General features: G+C 42.0%; 1 protein-coding gene across 1 annotated transcript in view; it reads right to left on the reverse strand.

Moving 5' to 3' along the window:
• The window catches only part of acer2 (alkaline ceramidase 2), a 69,414-nt gene that overhangs the window by 45,006 nt on the left and 1,098 nt on the right, over positions 1–23,310 (reverse strand). Inside the window, exons 2-3 of the mRNA XM_067983313.1 lie at positions 19,799–19,913; positions 11,423–11,564 (exon numbers count right to left, since the gene is read on the reverse strand). Of these exons, the coding sequence (XP_067839414.1) occupies positions 11,423–11,564; positions 19,799–19,913 (257 nt within the window). The remainder of the gene's footprint in view (positions 1–11,422; positions 11,565–19,798; positions 19,914–23,310) is intronic.

Here is a 23,310-nt window from a genome sequence, read left to right on the forward strand (position 1 = left end):
AAGACTGCTAAGCTTCCATTAAGGGTGACCTTGGAGGGCAGCTTCGAGCAGCTCGGGGCCTAGAGAACCCGACTGCAGTTTGCACCATCTCGGCCTGGGCTGCAGCAGTCAGGGCCGGCTGGCTGACAGCCACCAGCAAGGGCATTGGCGGAGTGGGAGGCGTTGGAGCAGGCATGCTGTCATCCTGAGAGAGGACATATCAGCATGATGGGCTGCCTGTGGCCACAAATAAGCTGGATGTTGAAGGGATGGAATCCCTTTATATTCAGAAAGATGCCAGGATGGAATTGGGGAGCACTCAAGGCAATGTGGATGCAGTCTACATACAAGCATACGAATTAAGAGCAGGGGTAGGCCATTCGGCCCTTCGAGCCTGCCCTGCCATTTGATAAGATTATGGCTGAATTGATTACGACTTCAACCCTACTTTCCCGTCTACCTACTATAACCTTTGACTCCCTTGTTAATCAAGAATCTATCTAACTCAGCCATAAAAATATTCAATGACCCTGCCTCCACTGCTCTCTGGGGAAGGGAGTTCCACAGACTCACGACCCTCTGAGAGAAAACATTTCTCCTCATCTCCGTCATAAATGGGAGACCCTTATTTTTAAACTGTGGCCCCTAGTTCTAGTCTCTCCCACAAGGGGAAACATCCTCTCAGCATCTACCCCTTCTAGTCCCCTCACAATCTTATATATTTCAATAAGATCACCTCTCATTCTTCTAAGCTCCAGTATATACAGGGCAAACTTGTCCAACCTTTCCTCATAAGATAACCCCCTCATCCCAGGAATCAGTCGAGTGAACCTTCTCTGAACCGCCTCTAAAGCAATTATGTCCTTTCTTAAATAAGGAGACCAAAACTGCACACAGTCTCACCAATGCCCTGTACAACTGTAGCAAAACATCTCTACTTTTATATTCCATTCTCCTTGTAATAAATGACAACATTCCATTTGCCTTCCTAATCACTTGCTGTACCTGCATACTAACTTTTTGTGATTCATGTACTAGGACACCCAGATCCCTCTGTACCTCAGAGTTCTGCAATCTCTCTCCATTTAGATAATATACTGCTTTCCTATTCCTCCTGCCAAAGTGGACAGGTTCACATTTTTCCACATTATACTCCATCTGCCAAATTTTTGCTGACTCCTTATGTCTATGGCACTTTGTACCCTGGGGAAGCCCAAAATACAGGCAAAGCCTAGTGCTTTCTCATCCTGCTTCACTCTGTCCATTGGGAAAGTAATGTAGGTGTTCCTCCTGTCGTGGAGAGCCTCGGTGACCTCCCTGATGCAATGGTGAACAGCAAACTGGAAGATGTTGCTGATGTCACCTGCTGCAGCCTGCAATGACCCCACAGCATAAAAGTTAAGGGTCTCGATTTTAACAGCCACAGGCAGTGCTGTCCATGCCTGGTTTGAGGCTCTAGTTGTGGCTGCAGCAGGTGACATAGTTCAGTGATAGCTCTCTTGGTGAAGCAAAGGGACCTGAGACATTGTTCCTTAGTGAAGTTGAGGTAGGAGAAATACTCCCTGAAGACCCGCTGTCGGTATGGTCTCCTGCGCAGTGCCCTCCTCTTCCCTCTTCTCCCAGCTGCTCCTGCTCTCTCCTGTCTTCTTGCTGCACAGACACCTGTGCCCTGAAAATGGCTTCCGGCTTAAAATGGAATTTAACCCGGAAAAGTGCGAGGTGATGCACTTTGGAGGGACTAACAAGGCAAGGGAATACACAATGAATGGGAAGACCCTAGGCAAGACAGAGGGTCAGAGGGATCTTGGTGTGCAAGTTCACAGATCCCTGAAGGCGGCGGAACAGGTAGATAAGGTGGTAAAGAAGGCATATGGGATACTTGCCTTTATTAGCCGAGGCATAGAATATAAGAGCAAGGAGGTTATGATGGAGCTGTATAAAACACTGGTTAGGCCACAGCTGGAGTACTGTGTGCAGTTCTGGTCGCCGCACTACAGGAAGGATGTGATCGCTTTGGAGAGGGTGCAGAGGAGATTCACCAGGATGTTACCAGGGCTGGAGCGCTTCAGCTATGAAGAGAGACTGGGAAGATTGGGTTTGTTTTCCTTGGAGCAGAGGAGGCTGAGGGGCCACATTTTTGTAAGGAGAAGAAACATGATGCATGGGGAGGTGGCATCTTTTTGCTATTACATGTCCACTACCTCCACCTGCAAGAGAAGTATGCCAACGGATTTGGAACAATGAAAGACTATGTGTAAAATGGTGATGGTTGTGTACAATGCTTGAAATGGTACCTCCTACCGGGTATGAGAGTTTACAATTTAGGTTCTTGCCATGCTTGCTGGAGCCCCACAAGAAATGTGTGCAATAGGGAGAAGCACACTTACCATTACCTTCCTCCTGATAACAGCAAACTTCATCATTTGCAGCCATGTGCAAGGGGTATGGGTAACTGCATGGACTTGGTCAGCAAACTCCCTCTATGCAGCTTGCTTTTACTACAGAGTGGTCTTCGGCCCCAAATAGGGCCATCCTCCTTTGATGCACCTATAGCAGGAACTCAAACTCTTCAGGAATCAAAGGGATCAATGTTGCCCATGAATCCGCTGTTCCACTGTGAACAATTAGTCCACTTTTCTGCCATCACAATTTCTATTTTAATGATGAGCTGCAACCATCACCAAATTTTACAATCCTTAGCCCCTGGCACAGGCATAATGGGCCGAATGGCCTCATGTACTGTAAGAGTCTGTGATTCTAAGTGTGCTACAGGCCAAGGTTTTCCTATCCTGTAGCCTGTTCAAATTGGAGGATGTGGAGGTGGGGGGAAAATGGGGAGATTCCAATTGGAAAATTGGGCCCAGCCAGCCCAATACGCTGTATGCACATTGTGCCAGTTCAGCCCCATTTTTCCCACTATCTGAGAATCAGGGCTCACATCTCTACCCACTCATTCAGCTGAGGAAGGCAACTGGCAATGGAAAACGATCATTTTTTAAGTAATAGTATCTTAAAATGAACAAGTGGTGTATAGCAATCATGAATTCAAACTTCACTTCAATAGCATGTTGACTGAACTTCTTGTACAAGGTCAAAGCATAAATTTACATCTTCAACAACATAGTTGAACTGTAAAAAAAAGTCTTGATTTTGTCTAATCATGAAATCCCTTTACAATATGAAATAATTGGTACAACTGTTTTGCTCTATTTTGATAACTTTATTTTGTTATTATTAGCTCATGTTAGAATTTACAGCCAAAGGGATCCCTAGCTTAACCTCTGAATGGACAGTTCTCAGCTCCCCACCATCCCCTTCATCAGAAACTGTTCAAACCCTGTGCCCAACAAGACAGCCCTCCCCAACCAGGTAATCAGAGCCCGTGACAAGGAAAGACAATAATCCTGCCTAAGTATGAAAAACTGAATAGCTGTATAGGACCATCGGTATATGCAACTGCATGTTTCAGACAATCTACAAAGTTGCATAGATTCATTCTACCTTTACAAGACTGTTGCTAATTAAACTTTTAGCTCATCTGCTCCAGATCTAGTTTCCTGCTCTTCGCTTGTACTGCAAACGCAGAAACAACCTAAAACAGAAAGTAAATGTAGTACCATTCAGCCTAGGACAGAAGCTTAGAGCTCATTTTATCACCAATGATGGTACTTACTATGGTAAGGTGTTTCATTTGTGAAGAAAATAAAATATCTAATTAACTTACAGCTGTTGTCAAGCTCACTTACTATTAACATGAAGAAACCTGTTACAGTGAAAGGAATCTGTGCAGTTTCCTTTCAAACTCCAATTCACCCTGTTGCAATAGCTTCTACCCACAACATTGTCTACTTGTGATTACTTTAAAAATCAATTATGAATAGATAGTGACCCAATTTTCTTGTTCCATGTATTCTTCCTGTACGACAACAAGGTCCTCTGGTGGTTCAATGCACTGCCTAGCGCTCCAAATTCTTAGGTCTCTGATCCACCACGGGTAAGTGCAGCAGGACAAGATGTCCGGCCATCTCCTGGAAAGGCCGTTGACCCTGTCCCAAATCCTGGGGATGGATTCATTTCAATGTTTAGGGTGAGCGGCCCATACCTGTAGTGGCGCCTGCCCCAAAGAGGTGCCTTTCCGATGGGGAGGAGCCCGAGGCCCTTAATCTGGCAGGGAATCCCCTGGGATCAATTATCTTTCTATCTTCATGATTTTGCGGCCTTTACTAAAGCCACAACGGAACCCACTCCTGCACTCAACAGATATGATTTCCACTGAGCCTAAGGTAGGCAAGCCCATTTTGTGTGAAGGCAAACCTTGCAGCACACCAGTCCCACAGTCCCAGCACCAGGGCCAGAAATTGACAGCATTACATCTGTGAGGCTTATTTCTTTCAGTCCTAGTAAGGAGCTTAACATTTTACCAAGAGTCAGTCATGTGATATATTGCCTCAGTAAACTTGCTGTACAATAGCAATGGGAAAAGCACTGTTGCACTTAGGCTGCAGCAAGACTTCAGTGAACTTACAGCACAGCTTCCTGATATACTTGTGAGTAACACACAGAAGACTGGTACTTAAAAAAAAAATCCAATTCAGCACCATCTATTGAACACTACAGAATTTTCGTAACGCAGCATCCCATATTTGCTGTTTATTTTTCACCCCTCTTTGCTCCTTTCCTGAAGCCACTGATTCATTCTAGGGTACGATTCCATAGGCGTTAGGCATACTATGTATCTCACCCAAATGGCCATGATTCATGTACAAAGCTAGCCAGGCGGTGTCAGCAGGATGTCCAATTCTGTGGCACATTGCAGTCAAAACAGATCATGTCATCACCCGTACACAGTGCACTTTTCAACAGAGGCTGCTGGATAGTGATTAACAATTAACTATGACTGATTTTTCCACAGCCTATATTGTTCAGCTCCACAATGGGCAAATAAAAAGGGAAGGAAAAAACCTGCAAATACTGGAAAGCTGAAAAATAAACAGGAAATGCTGCATGTACATAACAAGTTTGTCAATATCTGTACAAATACGCAGCAGATCCCTCAACAGATGCTGACAGACATACAATGTATTTCCAGCATTTCCTGTTTTTATTCCATACTGGACAGTGCATTTATCAACGGAGCCCCCCATCAGGAGAAGCACAATTTTAACTACCATTTCCAACCCCTCTTCCAGAAACACATTAATTTTTCATTGCTGCAGGATAAAAGTTTTAAACAATCCAAATGTTTTGTCAGGTCCATCAATAGGCAATGATTCAGAGTAATTGTTTTATACCATACCACAATAAGAGCCTATACTCTCATTTACTGCACCATGTTTACAAAAACAAAGTCAGTTAATGAAATTCCACGGGCATAAGAACATGAGAACATAAGAAATAGGAGCAAGAGTAGGCCATACGACCACTCGAGTCTGCTCCGCCATTCAATAAGATCATGGCTGATCTTCTACCTCAACTCCACTTTCCCGCCCTATCCCTATATCCCTTGATTCCCTTAGTGTCCAAAAATCTATCAATATCAATCTTGAGCATATTCAATGACTGAGCATCCACAGCCCTCTGGGGTAGCGAATTCAAAGATTCACAACCCTCTGAGTGAAGAAACCTTTCCTCATCTCAGTCCTAAATGACCGACCCCTTATCTTGAGACTATGACCTCTAGTCCTAGACTCTCCAGCCAAGGGAAATAGCCTCTCATCAATGACCCTGTTGAGCCCTCTAAGAATTTTATACATTTCAATGAGATCACCTCTCATTCTTCTAAACTCCAGAGAATATAGACCCATTGTACACTATCTCTCCTCACAGGACAACCCTCTCATCCCAAGAATCAATCTAATGAACCTTTGTTGCAACTCCTCTAAAGCAAGTATATCCTTCCTTAGGTAAGGAGACCAAAACTGTACACAGTACTCCAGGTGTGGTCTCACCAGAGACCTGTATAATTGCAGCAAGACCTCCTTACTCTTATACTCCAAACCCCTTGCAATAAAGGCTAACATACCATTTGCCTTCCTAATTGCTTTCTGTACCTGCATGTTAACTTTTTGTGATTCATGTACAAGGACACTCAAATTCCTCTGACTACCAACATTTCTTAGTCTCTCACCTTTTAAAAAATATTCTGCTTTTCTATTCTTCCTACCAAAGTGGATAATTTCACATTTCCCCACATTATACTCCATCTGCCACCTTCTCAGCCACTCACTTAACCTTTCTACATCCCTTTGCAGCCTCTTTGCGTCCTCCTCACAGCTTACGTGGCTTTGTATTGTCAGCAAACTTGGATACATTACACTCGGTCCCTTCATCTAAGTCATTGATATATATTGTAAACAGCTGAGGCCCAAGCACTGATCCTTGAGGCATCGGACTAGTTACAACCAAAAATGACACGTTTATTTCTACTCTCTGTTTTCTGTCTGTTAACCAATCCTCAATCCATGCTAATATATTACCCCCAACCCCATGAACCCTAATCTTGTGTAACAACCTCTTGTGTGGCACCTTATTGAATGCCTTTTGAAAATCCAAATGTACTACATCCACTGGTTCCCCTTTATCTGCCCTGCTAGTTACACACTCAAAAAATTCTAATAGGTTTATCAAGCACAATTTCCCTTTCATAAAACTGGGTTGACTCTGCCTAATCATATATGATTTTCTAAGTGCCCTGTTACTACGTTCTTAATAATAGATTCTAGCATTTTCCCTACTACTGATATCAGGCTAACTGGCCGATTGTTCCCTGTTTTCTCTCTCCCTCCTTTCTTGAATAGCGGTGTTACATTTGCTACCTTCCAATCCACGGGGACCGTTCTAGAATCTAGGGAATTCTGGAAGATCAAAACCAATGCATCCACTATCTCTGCAACCACCTCTTTTAAAACCCTAGGATGTAGGCCATCAGATCACGGGGATTTGTCGACTTTTAGTCCCATTAATTCCTCCAGTACTTTTCCTTTACTAATCTTACTTACTTTAAGTTCAGCACGTTTTGGAACTTTTTAAAGATTGAATTATGTGTTGATAGACCTACAAATCCAATCAGAATTTTTGATTAACTTTTTTACAGATTGGTTGTTTGCATTCATTACAATGACTTAAAACTTTTGATCCTAGCAAAGGTCATTAAACAAAGAGAACAAGCAGTTAACCTTGACAAAATGCCCTAGCTAGGGAGTCTGATCTAAGATGGGAATAACAAAATAAAAGAGAGAGTATACGGTGAAGGTTCATTTCTGATCTACATACTATGCCTCGTCGACATCATCTGAAGACATAAAGCCAGGTTCCACACGTGTGCTGACGACACCCACCTCTACCTCGCCACCACCTCTCTCGACTCCTCTACTGCCTCTGTGTTGTCAGCCTGCTTGTCTGACATCCAGTCCTGGATGAGCTGCAATTTCCTTCAGTCAAACAACAGGAAGACTGAAACAATCGTCTTTGCTCCCCCCACCGCAAATTCCGTTCTCTCGTCATTGATTCTACCACCTCCCTGGCCACTGTTTCAGGTTGAACCAGACTGTTCACAACCGTGGCATCCTATTTGAACCTGAGCTGAGCTTCCAACTCCATATCCCCTCCATCTGGTCACAGAGCTTTAACATCCCTCACACACATCATGAACTGATATTATCAATGATTGACCTGTTGCACACCTCAGTATGCTAATTGCAACATAAATTCTGTGATGATTCTTAATATTGCTGTATGTTCTCTTCCAGGGCCTTTAAGGATTGCTGAACCAGCAGACGACCTAGACGAGGACGATTCCTCAGAGGAGCTATATGCCTCTAAGGGCGCACCATCACATCGAGCCATGCACCAGCGCCGACACTCACACCTCGGTGGGTCCTATTGGACAGTTAATTGGGTTGTCACCTGGTGATTCACCACTCACAAGTGAGCACGAGCAGACACTGGTGGCAGGGTTACCTCTGGAGAGTCCGCATCGGTAGGTGCACTCCTGTCCAAGCTCTGCTCAACTGGACGCTATTGTGGAGACATGCCACGCGCACTCTCCACAATAGCGAAGATGATAGAGGAGTCCACCTCCAGCATTAGTAGAATGGTGGCGCAGGTAAGTGCGAGAATGTTTGCAATGGACAGAATGGCAGCGTCCATTGAGCTTCAAACATGGCTCACAAATGAGTCCATTCAGGCCCCAACAACAGCCATGCAGGCTCAGGGTGCCAACTATTTTGCTGCCTGAAACAGGCAGACAGGTACTTTAGCCATGGCCTCATGACGCGTCAGAAATGTCCTCCAAGCTGTTGTCCAGCAGAGTGGTAGGAGTGAAATGGCTGTGGCCCTGGAGAGGGATAATGGTGAAAGGGGACATGGGGACTCTACTCAAAGCACTCCCACATCTCACCCGTTGCCCCTCCCTGAACCAGTTCCCGCAATGCTGCCTCCTCTCCAGATGGCCAAGTCTGCCCCTGCACAGGTGCAGGAGCAGCCTTTGGTGGGACCCTCACCTGCTCCAAAACCCAGAGGTCATAGGCCGAGAGCATTTCAGCTGTCAGCGTAGGGATCTCAGCAACCTGCTTCTGCTGAAGCCACAGAGAAGCAGTCGGAAGAGGAAGGCGAAGGTTTTGTGATCACCAAGGGTATGCACAAGGGTGCCTGACTAAATGTCATGTTTTTCATTTACATTTGTTTTTGTTCCATTCATATTAAATGTCACACTTGTCAGCACTACTGCCACATCTTGTCTATTCTTGAGTCCCTTTTGTGAAAGCGCCCTTTCATGTGCTTCATCATGAACGGCAAGACTACATGCCATGCATTGGGCACGTTTACAATGGGTGTATGCATGGTTGAAGGTCTGCTTTGTGCAAGGGTGGTGGGGGGTTGCTGGTGATGGTGGTTGTTCCAGGCAGTCTGTGTACTTCCCTATCTTCACTTTGCAGATCTCCTTATGAGAACCTATCAAATATGAGTGACTGCCTGGTATCACAAGCAGCCATGTGTGACGCTGCTGTGCCAATGGGTTGTGCATCGTCGTCGTCCCCCAGCTCCTCCTCCTTGTCTTCTTCAATGTTGCTGGCAGATGCGGATGCTTCATGAACGCATGGGAGCTCATCCACATGTAACCCTCTCTGTTGCGCGATGTTGTGCAGGACGCAACACACGACTATTATTCTGCACATCCTCGCCGGTGAGTACTGAAGGGCTCCCCCCGATCGATCCAGGTACCTGAAGCGCATCTTGAGCATTCCTACGGCTAATTTAATGACAGACCTGGTGGTGATGTGACTGTCGTTGTACCGCTGCTGTGCCTCATTAGTGGGGTTTCTCAGAGGTGTCATGAGCCACATCTGCAGGGGGTATCCCTTGTCTCCAAGGAGCAAGCCCTTAAGTCTGTCTTGTGTGTGGAAAAGGGCCAGGATGTTGGATGCACAGAATGAAGGAATCATGGCAGCTGTCAGGGAATTTGGCACAGGCCTGCAGAAACCTCTTCCGGTGATCGCAAACCAGCTGCACATTGATGGGTTGATGAACAGTCCTGGCTCATGTGCAGGTTCTCGGATTGCTATGTGTGTGCAATCAATTGCGCCCTGCACCCGTGGGAAGCCAGCCAGAGAATGGAAACTCACTGCCCTCTCAGTCTAGTTGATGTTGTCGCAGGAGAAGTTGATGTCATGGGATTCCCTGGCAAACAAGCCATCCGTGACCTGTCATACACACTTATGTGCAGACGACTGAGAGATCCTGGTGATGTCACTGGTGGTGCCCTGGAAGGATCCGGAAGCAAAGAAATTGAGGGCAGTGGTGACTTTAACTGCGACGGGCAATGCGTGGTCACCAGGCCCAGCCAGGAGCAGCTCTGCATGAAGGAGCCTGCAGATGTCTGCGACCACCTGCCAACTCAATCTGAGCCTTTGTAGGCACTGCTCCTCAGAGAGGTCCAGGAAGCTCAGCCTCTGCCTGTGGACCCTCTCACATGTGTAGAGCCTCCTGCGACCTCAGCCCCTCCATTGGTCTTCCCTCTGCTCTTCTGGAGCTCCTTGCTGCGCACCTCTGTCTTGTGGAGCTACAATTCCCAGAATTGCAGAATTGCACGCCGTGCTTGTCGCGGATGTACTGTTGATTAGGTCCATTGCGCCCTCCACCCTGATGTTGTCAGTTTGAGGTGGTCCAAAATGTAGGTAAATATGTCTGAACACAAGAATTCTGAGTGTGAACAAAGAAATCTCAGTCTAATCACGAAGAATTCCCAGCCAAAGGTTTGTCTGAGCGAACTGATTGCCCTTCTGCAAAAACTCACCTTTTCTTCACGTGTGTCAATCATTGGTTTAAAGATCCAAATGAGGGCCGGCTGCAACTCGCCTCCATTTCCATGGTGTGTTTCAGAGGCCACGGGAGACATGTAAAATGGCTTGTGTAGGTCAATACACAAACACTTTACAGCTTTAAGGATTTTAAATAGCTCAATTGGTCCTTTAAATATCGTCCCGCCAGCTTTAACTGCCAGCGGGACTTGCGAGTTTCAGATGCGCCTGCATCCAATTGGGTCAGGGTCAAACCTGGAAGTCAGCACCTTGGAGCCAGAATGAGGTCCAGCTCCAAAATCGGAGAATTTTGACTGCCCAACCACCCCCAACCCACCCGTTCTCGGGGGTTAAAATTTACCCCCAGGAATGGGATTAGTTTTGGATTGCTCTAGCAAAGAGTAGGCACAAACACAATGGACCAAGTGGCCTCCTTCCATGATTTAAGCTTCTATCGTAACCTCTTTGCTCTTGCACTCTATCCTCCTATTTATAACCTAAAATGGTTTTAGCCTTTTTTAATGCCTTTGGTCCTAAGTGTGCCTCAGTCTACTCAGCTGCTAAATTTATACCAGGATTGCTGAGAAGTCAACAGAAGTAATGTGCAAAAAGACTAGCCCCAATTTGGTGGAAATATGTACTCTTGGCACTGGGCTAAAGAGAGACAGGCACTCCCACCATGGCCAGCTTTAGATTAAGGATTATCTGTGAGCTACTCTGAATTTTGTTTTCAGACCCAAAACACATAAGGCAGTACTGAGGGAAGAGGAAACCTTGAACTGAGTGATATTCCCAATGTGTCATTATATATTTATGGAGATTTTACAAAATAGATGAAAACAACTAATACGTCCACAATGCTTCCAAGGTGGTGGCACTATAAAATGTTGAAGTCTTAAAGCTGTAAAAGGAGATATCAGTGCAGGTTTTATTTAAGAACAAAATTTACAAAATCTTTCATACAAATTCTGATGCGTTCTCAAGGTACATTTTGACTCAGAACGTATTTTATCAAAGCGAATAAAGAAATGTATCCTTACCACAAAAAAGGTTTTCTGATGGGTCATCAATGCAAGAATTCATTTTTGCAGCTTTTAGCTGACGACATGGAATATGTAATTTAATACTTCTAGGTCCAGCCTTACCTGTCTCGTCGAAAAATCTGTGGTAAATATCGTCTGGGGAACCACATGGCCAGGGCACACATTAGAACCCAAAGGATTGCTAGCTCATCGAGCATCTGACCGAGGAAGCTCAGAGTTGCATGAAAGTAAACTGATCCTATACCTGAAAGGCAGAAAATTGACAGGATTCTGGCTAATTACAGGCAGCAATAATTTGGCAGCTTGAAGTACATCATTGGCTTGCGTACAACGACAGCTTGGAAACAGTATATTACAGGCACATTAATAACAACTCCATTTCTCATTCAATTAGTTTTCTTGAAAACACAGCCACAGTCTATTTCAAGTCAATTTGTCTTGATTACTGGTCTGGATTCAAGGGTCCATGCAGATGGTTTGAGAAGCCGCATAAATCTGAGAATTTAAGGTTCAATCACCCATGCTGTCCTTTGAAACAAATGGAAAGTGATGTTTATTTGATTTTGGTATGCTGCTAGGCACAGCGGCATAAACAGAATTAAAAGCTGGAAGTGCATTACAAGGCAACAATTTAATCAATTGCATCAGATGACGTCAAGCCTTAACAGCAAATCTAGGGTGGCTTGTGATCATCTGAGTCCAAGTTGATTGACATCCTTTATCTCACGTCCACAAAAGTTGTATGAAATAATACATTTAGATTTAATAACTAGTTAATTTACTACAACAAAGATGTGCAAATGTGGTACATTTAATTACCAAATTACAGCATGAGAGTTACAGATATGTTTCCCACACTGCCTCGTTTCCCAATCTCAGCTAAGGTATTGGGGAAGTACAATAAATTTGCCAGGAATTGATTAGATGCCTATAGCATATTTAATTTTATAATAAGGGACGAGGTATAATAGAGCCTGAAAGAAACTCCTTTCAAGTAATTTGACCAGAGTCCCTAAAATGATGAAGTAATTTAAACACAGTCCTTCAAGGTTTAACTGAATCAGTCCATATCTGGGACATTAATTGATTTTAATGTTTTAATAAATAATGGGCCAGAATTCACTGTAGCCGGTGAACTAAAGGTACCCACAGGGCAATCAATTGTGTATCTCCTTAACCAATCAGATTGAAGGATTGTGAAATGAACAGCGCAGACTGAACCAGGAAGTGTAAGTTAGAATAGTGAATTCAATGTCAAATCAAGTACAGAAAGAGAAATAAATAGAGGGAGAGAAAAATTGGATTAAGAGAGAGAAAAAGAGACAGAAAGAAAAAGTTTTTAAAAATGTCATTTATATATTTTTTAAATCTCCAACAACAATTAAAACCTGAAGGAATGAGACTCCACACTTGTAGTGGTTAATTTTCAGTGCCAGAGAGGTTGTTTGGCAGTGATTAACACTTATCACGCCATTAAAAAGGGTAGTTAGACTGAAATAGACAAGCCCTAACTTTCTGTTACAAGTTTAGTTCGTATCTACCATGCAAGTACAGGAATTTCACGCTGTTCAATGCATTTGAATGGTGAGTCAGACAGCGAGATACCATTTTCACAAAGCTAATGACGGAGCAGCGCTTCTCGGACAGCAACTTCTGTTTTTTCACGTTTAACCACACATCTGCCCTCGCCTGAAGTTGCTGTGCAATTTGCGCATAAATAACAGTGAGTGCCGTTAGCCTCACCATTATTTTGACTGAAAATTCTGGGCTATTATTCTACGTCTTTGGGACATCCTGAGGTCGTGAAAGGAGCTATATAAATGTAAGTTCTTTCTTTGCTGACTTCAAGCTGTATCATCCCATCTCCCCCTCAGTACATTAGAAAATGCCAATGGTGGCTTCCAATCAGGGAGCACACCCAAGTAGAAAGCTGAGAGAGTAATACTAAAGGCACTTTTGTAATACAGCCACGACACTGGAAGAGCAGCATTTAAATATAAACTTGTATCCACTGTGCCTCACCCTCTGCCATTGTTCTAAGTTTAGTCATGCTCTGCACTTGCCTGCAATTTGCAAGACTGTACTTGTACAAACACGATCAAAAGCAAAATACTGTGGATGCTGGAAATCTGAAATAAAAACAGAAAATGCTGGAGATGCTCAGCAAATGAGGCAGCATCTGTGGAGAAAGAACAGTTCTCATGAAAGATCATCGACCTGAAACGTTAACTCTATTTCTTTCTCCACAGATGCTGCCTCACTTGCTGAGCTTCTCCAGCATTTTCTGTTTTTACTTGTGCAAACAGGAAGTGTGATGTCAAGATAAAGCAACGTCATGACACACATTGCTATATCCCAGGGCAAGTTCAAGAGAGGCCAGGGAATAATCACTTCATTATACAGTTGGCACATCATGATGATTCAAGCAGTTGCAAACAGTGGAATTGACTTCACAGATTTAGAAGTTTGGTACACAGGTTGCAGAATCTGAGAGCAGCTCGGAGAACACAAAAAAAATGCATCACCGATGCTATCGGGATCTTGCAGGTTGGGTTATTTATGTTGCTTCCACAGAGGGACTACAACACCATCTCAAAACTGTTCTGACAAAACGGGACCTTGAGATAATTAAAGGGAGTGTACTTGTGAAAAGGCACTGCCCAACCCTGAAAGTTCAGTTTTTGCTTTAAATTTGAATTGTCAGCAGCATAAACAGAATAGCTCCACATTTCCCCTCCCCCTGTTGGAAGGAGGGCCAACATTCCAATTTGACAATGATATAATCTAATAATTAGAGACATGTCAAATCAATAAAAGGTTACGGGTAACCTTATAAAGATCATTTAAATAGCTTTACAATGAAGTCAGAAACCAATATTTTGATTAAAGGAAAACATCTTTTATTTTAGGTTTGGATCAAGGCAAGGGGAAGGAATATTTGGAATATTTTGCATCCAGCATGAATGAGCAAAAGTGAAGTCCACCTTCTCCAGGTGAGATGCATAACCAAAATCCTAGAGTATAAGGTAAATAACTAAGAATAGAATTGGCATGTGCAAGGTAAAGTTTTTAATAGAAGTCATACTGTAAAGAGATTGGTCACTTTAAAATCTTTGCTTCCTGTTCTTCACTAGAGTGTACTTACACCTACCAAGCAAATGCTTTCTCTTTGGTTTAGTTTAAAGTTGTAGTGGGGTGGTCGAATAATGGAATGATCTAGAACAGTCAAACTCAAAATTTACTCACTTCCATTGGGAACTGTCAATGGGTGATTTCCCAGGGAGGCTACAAGTGGCTCTGAACGCTTGTTATTTGAAACCCCTATCATTACGAGGTGAACTATCACGAAGCTGTCAAACTGGTTTTCCACTCATTTTTACACAGCAATCAGAAGTTAAACATTTGGATACTGAAAGACCTAGAGTTCAAATAATACATTCCTTTTCTACTCTGTGCCTCCTCCCCGCCCCTCATCATTTGGAACTCATTATGTGGGAATTGGCAACATGAATACACATCCTATCACTCCAGGGCACAACAACCTGTCCTTATCTTGTACAATACTCTTAAAGGGTTATTCCAAACTAAATCTGTGTGTGAAAAATGCCATTGCAGCTAAAAAAAACACCAAGCTGCTCCAATGGCTCAGCTAGTTTGTCCAGTGAATATCTAAGACACATAGTCCCGGAAGGCCTCAGATTTGATCTACAGCCTATGCTAAGTTAGCTTATATCAGCTGTGACAATAGTATAGGTGCGACAATTGGCCTCATCACCCCTGGGTCCGGGAGAATAAAAGTTTAGGTAGGTGTCTTGTTCCTGAACACTAACCTGCAACATTCGCCAGAAAAATCACATGTGGGTACTTCAGATGAGGGAACAATCGGGCTTGGCTGTGATTCCCCCTCAAGTCAAATAACCTGTTGACACTTTCTGAGTCTGATGGCTCAGACAACAATAATGGCTACTTGAATAAGTTCTGGAGGTAACCTGATGCCTTAGGAACCATAGTTCAGCAAGGAGACAAGGAGAGGGAAGAAAATTTTAAAACTCTTAAAAGCACATATTTTATTTGCCAGTCAAAGTGTTTATCAGATCTCGAGTCAATTACTTATTTAATACAATATGTAGCCTGGCCCAATTTCTCCATCAGTTGCTATATCTTTTAAACAAAATCTGATTTATTCCCCATCTCCAAATCACCTTTTACTTTACTGCTTCTTGCAATCAGTCCCCCCTTTTTTCCCCTAATGTTTTGATTTTGTGCCATTCTCATTTATTTCATTTCTCCATGTAATTTCTGTATTAGATTTTCTCTTGTTTCTCTTTCATTTTTATTTAAATTATTCATTTGATTGTTTGTTTTACAGATAGAACAATTGTTCTCAGGTGGCTGTATTAGAAAAAGGATGTGAAATTTCACACTGCTAATGGTGACTGCGATCATACATTAAAACTTTCCTTAAGCTGGGAGCCCTAATTAAGTTAGTACACACAAAGGCTCATCCACCCAATCAGATAAGTAAAGTACACTGTGTCAAATACAAAACTAATTCTTCTCTACTTGTGAGACAAGTATAGTCATACGCAGATAAATCAATCTAAGACTACTTCATAAAGAGGGTAACTAACATTTGCTGCAGCAGTAGTTAGCTCCACTGTAACTTCAGTACGAATCTGTTTTGTGTGTCTGTACATCTTGTGTTATTTCTGCCTCGGATGAAACAGAATCTCACTGGGATAGGGTGCGGGATTTTTTTTCCATACTGGATTATACTCCTAGGACTGAACATGAGCCCAGGGCATAAATCTTGAAAGAATATTCATTTTAACACAAGGTCTTTGCACAATTCCTGTTTCTATTTTTGTTCCATGTCATGGCAATGACACCTGGTTACGAACTGGATTCAAGGACATTACAAATGCATTACATATTTTAACTTTTAAAAAATCAGAAACATTCACAAGAAAAAGGGCATTATATTTAAACCTCTTCTAAAGAGACATAAATATACTGGTTGCATGTGCGTCTCAAAATCAAACTTGTTACCTGTCTATCATCTAATCAGAACACGTACAGCAGTAAGACTTCTCACAAGTTACCACAAGGGAGATAAAAATCCTCCTATTGATAATTTTAGCAAAAACACATGCTGACTATTTCAATAAAATTATCAATCCGATGAATTTCATCACAAGATCTCAGAAACCTCCTTATATGGAACCATTCAGATGAATAAATCACAGCACTTTAAAACCCATTTATTAAGCCTCTTCATATTATTCTGGGAGCAGATGGCTGATGGCACAGCAACAGAATTTACTAGCCCCATTCTTCTGATTGAATACTTATCCATGCACACTAAGAGCTGTAGCCTTATCAAATGACTCCACACCCATAATTATACATTCCCAGCATCCGTAGCGACTTCAATGAAGTATAAAACCAGGGTCCCAAATGGTGAAACTTTGTAAGTAAGAAAATCGAGCTCTACAAGCAGACAAAACAAAGATAGGAAATTATATACAAGCAGTGCAGGGATACAGCACACTGGAGAGATATGACATGGCTTTGTGCTCATAACCTTCCACTTGCTATTATCAACTGAACTTGAGCCATATCACGTGAGATTTGGTACGCCTCACATATTCATTGCATGTACTTGCCTCTACTTTCCATCAGTGTTGATATTATAATGTGTTCACTCAAATGTGCTGAACCCTACAAAGACTGTGCTAACATGCCTTCTTTGCCTTGCTCCTTTAAGTTATAGCATTTAAACTACAGTCTCTTAATCCTACTAAAACCTAAGATAACACAGTGGATAAAGTGGCTAGGGAAGGGAACGGAGTTTGTGGTGGGGACCAAAAGCAACGGCTTTGGTCTTCCCAATATTTAATCGGAGGAAATTTCTGCTTTTCCAATACTGGATGTAGGACAAGCATCCAGGCAATTTAGTTCTCCTTGCACTTGTCTTTCTTACTTGTGATTTGTCTTTTTTGAATTTTGTTGGCCTGGAGGTTTGGGGAGGGCTTAGCAGAATTGCCTCATTAATCCTAAATCAGAATACCAAGATCTGTTAATATTCACAGCTTGAGATATTTGGAAAAAATGGAAATATTAATTTAAATTTTATATGTGCACATGGTATACATCTAGGTGGCCCACAATGACAAATAACTTGGATACTCCTGCAGTAGTACTCCTGCACAGTCTTCTCAAGTTATAAATGAGGTCGAGGAACAGAGCAGAGGATGTTTACTCTGAATCTAAACCATGCTACACTTGACCTGGAGATGTTCGATGCTGACAATGGATGCTTGAAATGCAAAGCATTCCTTGCCCAGCGCTAACATCCTTCACCTTGATGAGGATAAAAATTCACAATAAAAAGGAGAGGTATGGAGGGAGAGTCCCAACAGTTTAGTGGTAATAGCCAATGACTGGAAAAAAAGGAGCATGTGCAATTTCCAAGAAAGCAAGCCATACCAGAACTGGTAGATAAATGTAAGGAATCTTACAACACCAGGTTATAGTCCAACAATTTTATTTTAAAATCACAAGCTTTCGGAGATTATCTCCTTCGTCAGGTGAGTAGTGAATGAGAGGTTCTCAAATCGCATATCTTATATTAGGCTGGGACACCATCACACCAATCAAAGGTGTCGTTGGTGTTCCGACAGGTTAGCCACGGAAAACAGTAGGTCCCACCTGACGAAGGAGATAATCTCCGAAAGCTTGTGATTTTAAAATAAAATTGTTGGACTATAACCTGGTGTTGTAAGATTCCTTACATTTGTCCACCCCAGTCCATCACCGGCATCTCCACATCAGAACTGGTAGATGGTTAAGATTTTTTAAAATCTTCATAGCCAACTCACTTCCCTGGAAACTCACAATTTATTTTACAATATGTATGTTAAGGACAAAACTGATTTATTTTTACAATTGGACTTCCATTCTTCATCCCCACTACCACCCCACTCCCCCACAGTCCCCGCACACCACAGCACCTCCCAAAATGCAATGCTGGGGTTCAGATTTTAGCCTCTACTCAATTTTATCTTCCCATGATTTCCTTTCTAAGACAAATTGAAATACACATCTATTTGATTTTTGCTACACAACATTATTGGAAAGTAAACAGGATTTGAAGCGCGAGTTCAACTTCCACAAACCTATCTGGATTCAACTAAATGATACAGACATGGCAAAAATTAGTCAGCAAGAAAGGTGTCATTGTTTGCAAAGTCAGTAAAATTGTCATTTTTTGTCATGAATTTGCATTGCTTTTTAATTTAGTGGAGCATAAAAAATTATAAAAGCAGACTTTGCCATCCCTCCCCCACCAAAATTCCTGTTGCTTCCCTACCAAAATTTGGGTGCAAAGATGCACCCGCATCGCTTAAGTATGTCAGCATGCACACTGCAGGCTGTATGTGCCATACTATGTCACACATGAGATACGCATGCATCTCTGGGATTAATTCTTGAATAAAAGAAATGAGGTTTTGCATTTCTCTATTTTGGCTGCAATCCTTAATTTTCATCTGGTAAGTTGTGCTTTCTATATTTCTTCAGTCAGCCCCTAAAGGGAATAGATGATGATAGGAACTTTGATTGAAACTGTAGAAAATGATTCTGGAATGCACTTTTAAAAGCCTTCTCAGAACCTACCTCTTTTACCACACATTTGATCAACTTCCATAATTTCTCCCCACTACCTGCTTAGTGCACTCTTACCTCTTGTAAAGTGCTTTTGGATGTTTATTACATGGAAAATTAAATGTACATTATTGTTGCTATTCACATGCACAATTCCATTAGGGGTTACTGAATAGAGATTAGGAGCAGGAACCCTGGCCAATTTCCCCCTCCTTAGCCCATGGGCACTGTGGCTAATTGTGACACACCTACATCACCCTAGCTCAAACCAGGCACCTTCCAGGTCTGTATGGTTCAGCTACTCATTGGATAGACTCACTGGCAGAGATGGCGATATTACGTTTAGAGAAGTCTAAACTACTTCTTCTCTTCCCCTCCCCATAAAATTGATGCAAAGGAGGATGGAATAATTTACAACAAACTGATATAACCTGGTAATCATAAGAAAATCTACAGGGGATAAAGAATACAATATATGGAAAAAAATATATACTTTATGAAACTGTTGATAAAGCCTTAACATAAAGTAAGATGCATCAGCATGGTTTTAAAAACAAAGTTGAAGTAGAAAAGTGTCAGTCATATGACCATGTAATCTGTAAATATTTAGTGGAATACTGTAAGTGTGGTTTGATTACATCAATTCATTTTCCGAATAAAATCTTTAATAGTTAACATTACAGCAACTGAAACTATTTACAATTCCACGTGTTCATTGGTCCACGAATGAACCAGCCACTCGCCTTTAAAAGAGCTCAATTAATATTTTTAGAAGACACACTTCAGAAATATGACTGAAACAATGCAACTTACCTACAACAACAAGCAAAGTCCAAATTAGATATATCCCACTGTTGAAACATGTTGCGTATTGACGAAATAAGTACATGCATATAGGTGGCAACACAAAAAATAAAACATTGCTGATCTGTAAAATAAAAGTTAAAAATAATTGTATGGTATGTAAATAATGTAAACACAATTAACTCAATATGATTATGATACACAACAAAACAACTGATCTTGAAAAAGCAAGCAGCAGTCAGACAATTGTTACAAGGACAGTCGCTATTGGAGAACAGAAAATCTTTGAGAATTTGTACTACAGTACTCATGGCAAATCACAGATTTCCCATAAAATAATATATGAGCAACATAATCCATATAATTATGACTAACACACAAAATCACAAGATAAGGCTATTTGGCCCAGTTTAACTCATCCATGTAGTAAAACCTACCATCTCCCCATTACAGCATCCACCTATGTCTTATGTACTTCAAGGTTTTTGCCTCCATTTCACGATCTGAAAGACCATTCCATGTGCAAAACATGCTTTGCATGAAGAACTTCCATACATTGGTTCTAAATTCTTCTTTCATCACCTACGGGCCTAGGAATTGGATTGTGCCCGAATCAGGGCGCAACCCGTGTGCAACATGCGCTACACACGCCTAATGAAGCCAGCGGCAGGACCACAGCAAATTGTTCCACCGGATTCATTACTATACTACCAGCAAGCTGTAGGCGCCAGTCATGGCCCTAAGGCACTCACCAATCACAGGGTGGGGGAGGGGGGGATAGGAAGATTGGCCAGCTGGGAAGCCGGCCTACGGCCTAAGGTGGGTCCGAGAGGAGAGCGAATGGTGGCTGACAGTGACTCTGCTTCTCCTAGCTCCACATTAAGGTAAGTATTTTTTTAAACTGCATACAATATTCTGTCACCTAATTAATGATTTGTATAAATTCATCATTACTTCTTTACACTGGTCCTCTATGTCCCTATCTTTAAAATTCCAAATTCTATTGGCCTTTTATATAGTATTAGCGCACCTGTATTCATTTGCACTTTAAAGAAATTAAATAATTGAACCCCCGGTCTTTCTATTTATCGTGTGGAGATGCCGGTGATGGACTGGGGTTGACAATTGTAAACAATTTTACAACACCAAGTTATAGTCCAGCAATTTTATTTTAAATTCACAAGCTTTCGGAGGCTTCCTCCTTCCTCAGGTAAACATTTACCTGAGGAAGGAGGAAGCCTCCGAAAGCTTGTGAATTTAAAATAAAATTGCTGGACTATAACTTGGTGTTGTAAAATTGTTTACAATTTTCTATTTATCCACACCCTTCAGTGTCTTTCCATTAAGTGTGTATTCCCACTCCTTGTTTCTTTCTCCCAAAAAAATTACTCACACTTATCCACTTTAAATTGCAAAGGTGAGAGAGGGAACCAGGGAATTATAGACCAGTTAGCCCAACATCTGTTGTTGGGAAATTACTGGAGTCTATAATTAAGGATAGAGTGACTGAACACCTTGAAAATTTTCAGCTGATCAGAGAAAGCCAGCATGGATTTGTAAAGGATAGGTCATCCCTGATGAACCTGATTGAATTTTTTGAAGAAGTGACTAAAGTAGTGGACAGGGGAATGTCTATGGATGTTATTTATATGGACTTCCAGAAGGCATTCAATAAAGTCCCTCATAAGAGATTGTTAGCTAAAGTTGAACTCATGGAATTGAGGGCAAATTAATGATCTGGTTAGGAAATTGGATAAGCGGCCGGAGACAGAGAGTAGGGATAATAGGCAGGTACTCAAATTGGCAAGATGTGACTAGTGGTATCCCACAGGGATCTGTGTTGGGGCCTCAACTATTCACTGTATTTATTAATGACTTAGATGACGGGATAGAGAGCCACATATCCAAGTTTGCCGATGACACAAAGATAGGCGCATTGTAAGCAGTGTAGATGGAAGCAAAAAATTACAGAGAGATATTAATAGATTAAGTGAATGGGCAAAACTGTGGCAAATAGATTTCAATGTAGGCAAGTGTGAGGTCATCCACTTTGGACCTAAAAAGGATAGATCAGAGTACTTTCTAAATGGTGACAGTGGAGGTCCAAAGAGACTTAGGGGTCCATGTACATAGATCATTAAAATGTGATGGACAGGTACAGAAAATAATCAAAAAGGCTAATGGAATGCTGGCCTTTATATCTAGAGGACTAGAATACAAGGGGGTAGAAGGTATGCTACAGCTAGACAAACCCCTGGTTAGACCCAGCCTGGAGTACTGTGTTCAGTTCTGGGCACCGCACTTTAGGAAGGATATATTGGCCTTGGAGGGAGTGCAGCATAGATAGTCCTTGGACTCCAAGGATTAAATTATAAGAACATAAGAACATAAGAAATAGGAGCAGGAGTAGGCCAATCAGCCCCTCGAGCCTGCTCCGCCATTCAATAAGATCATGGCTGATCTGATCCTAACCTCAAATCTAAATTCATGTCCAATTTCCTGCCCGCTCCCCGTAACCCCGAATTCCCTTTACTTCTACTTATGAGGAAAGATTACACAAACTAGGTTTGCATTCCCTGGAATTTAGAAGATTAAGGGGTGATTTGATCAAAGTTTCAAGATATTAAGGGGAACTGATAGGGTAGATAGAGAGAAACTACTTCCACTGGTTGGGGGGGGGTCTAGGACTAGGGGACACAGCCTAAAAATTAGAGCCAGGACTTTCAGGAGTGAAGTTAGGAAATATTTCTATACGCAAAGGATGGTAGAAGTTTGGAACACATTTCCGCAAACAGCAGTTGATGCTAGCTCAATTGTTAATTTTATATCTGAGATTGATAGATTTTTGTTAACCAAAGGAATTAAGGGATATGGGGCTGAGGCGAGTATATGGAGTTAGATCACAGATCAGCCATGATCTCATTGAATGGCAGAACAGGCTCGAGGGGCTAAATGGCCTACTCCTGTTCCTATGTTCGTATCTACCACTTGTCTGCCCATTCTGCCAACCCATCTATGTCTTCCTGAAATCTTTTGAAATCATCCTTGCTGTTTGCTAAACCTTCTACTTTTGAGTCATCAGCAAACTTTAAGATAGTGTTCCTTATACCCAAGTCCAAATCATAAAAGTGGACCCAGACATGACCCCTGCCAGCCACGCACCGTAACTTAGAACATAGCTTAGAGTTTCTGAACATCAACACACAGCCTAAAAATACTGCCCGTAATCAAACTGAAGCATTGTATAAATACGGCACAGAAATTAAAGTGTGAATAAGTACCTCGTGATGCAGCTGAACACACAGAGGCAGTGACTTTAATTGTCTGAATTTCATTAAAAGTCAAGTGGATTGTTGCTTTGCGGAAGAGAGAAGTAAAAAAAAATGATAAGAATGTGAGTGTTGGAGACGGACAAGAGTGGATGAAGACTAGGAAAGTTTTTTTTTAAAAAAGAGGGAGGAAGGAAAAGACCTAAACGATATCTGAACATTTGGAGCTGGAGACTGGGCTGTTGATGAGAA

Source organism: Heptranchias perlo, chromosome 4 (genome assembly GCF_035084215.1).
Source record: "Heptranchias perlo isolate sHepPer1 chromosome 4, sHepPer1.hap1, whole genome shotgun sequence".
Taxonomy (NCBI): domain Eukaryota; kingdom Metazoa; phylum Chordata; class Chondrichthyes; order Hexanchiformes; family Hexanchidae; genus Heptranchias; species Heptranchias perlo.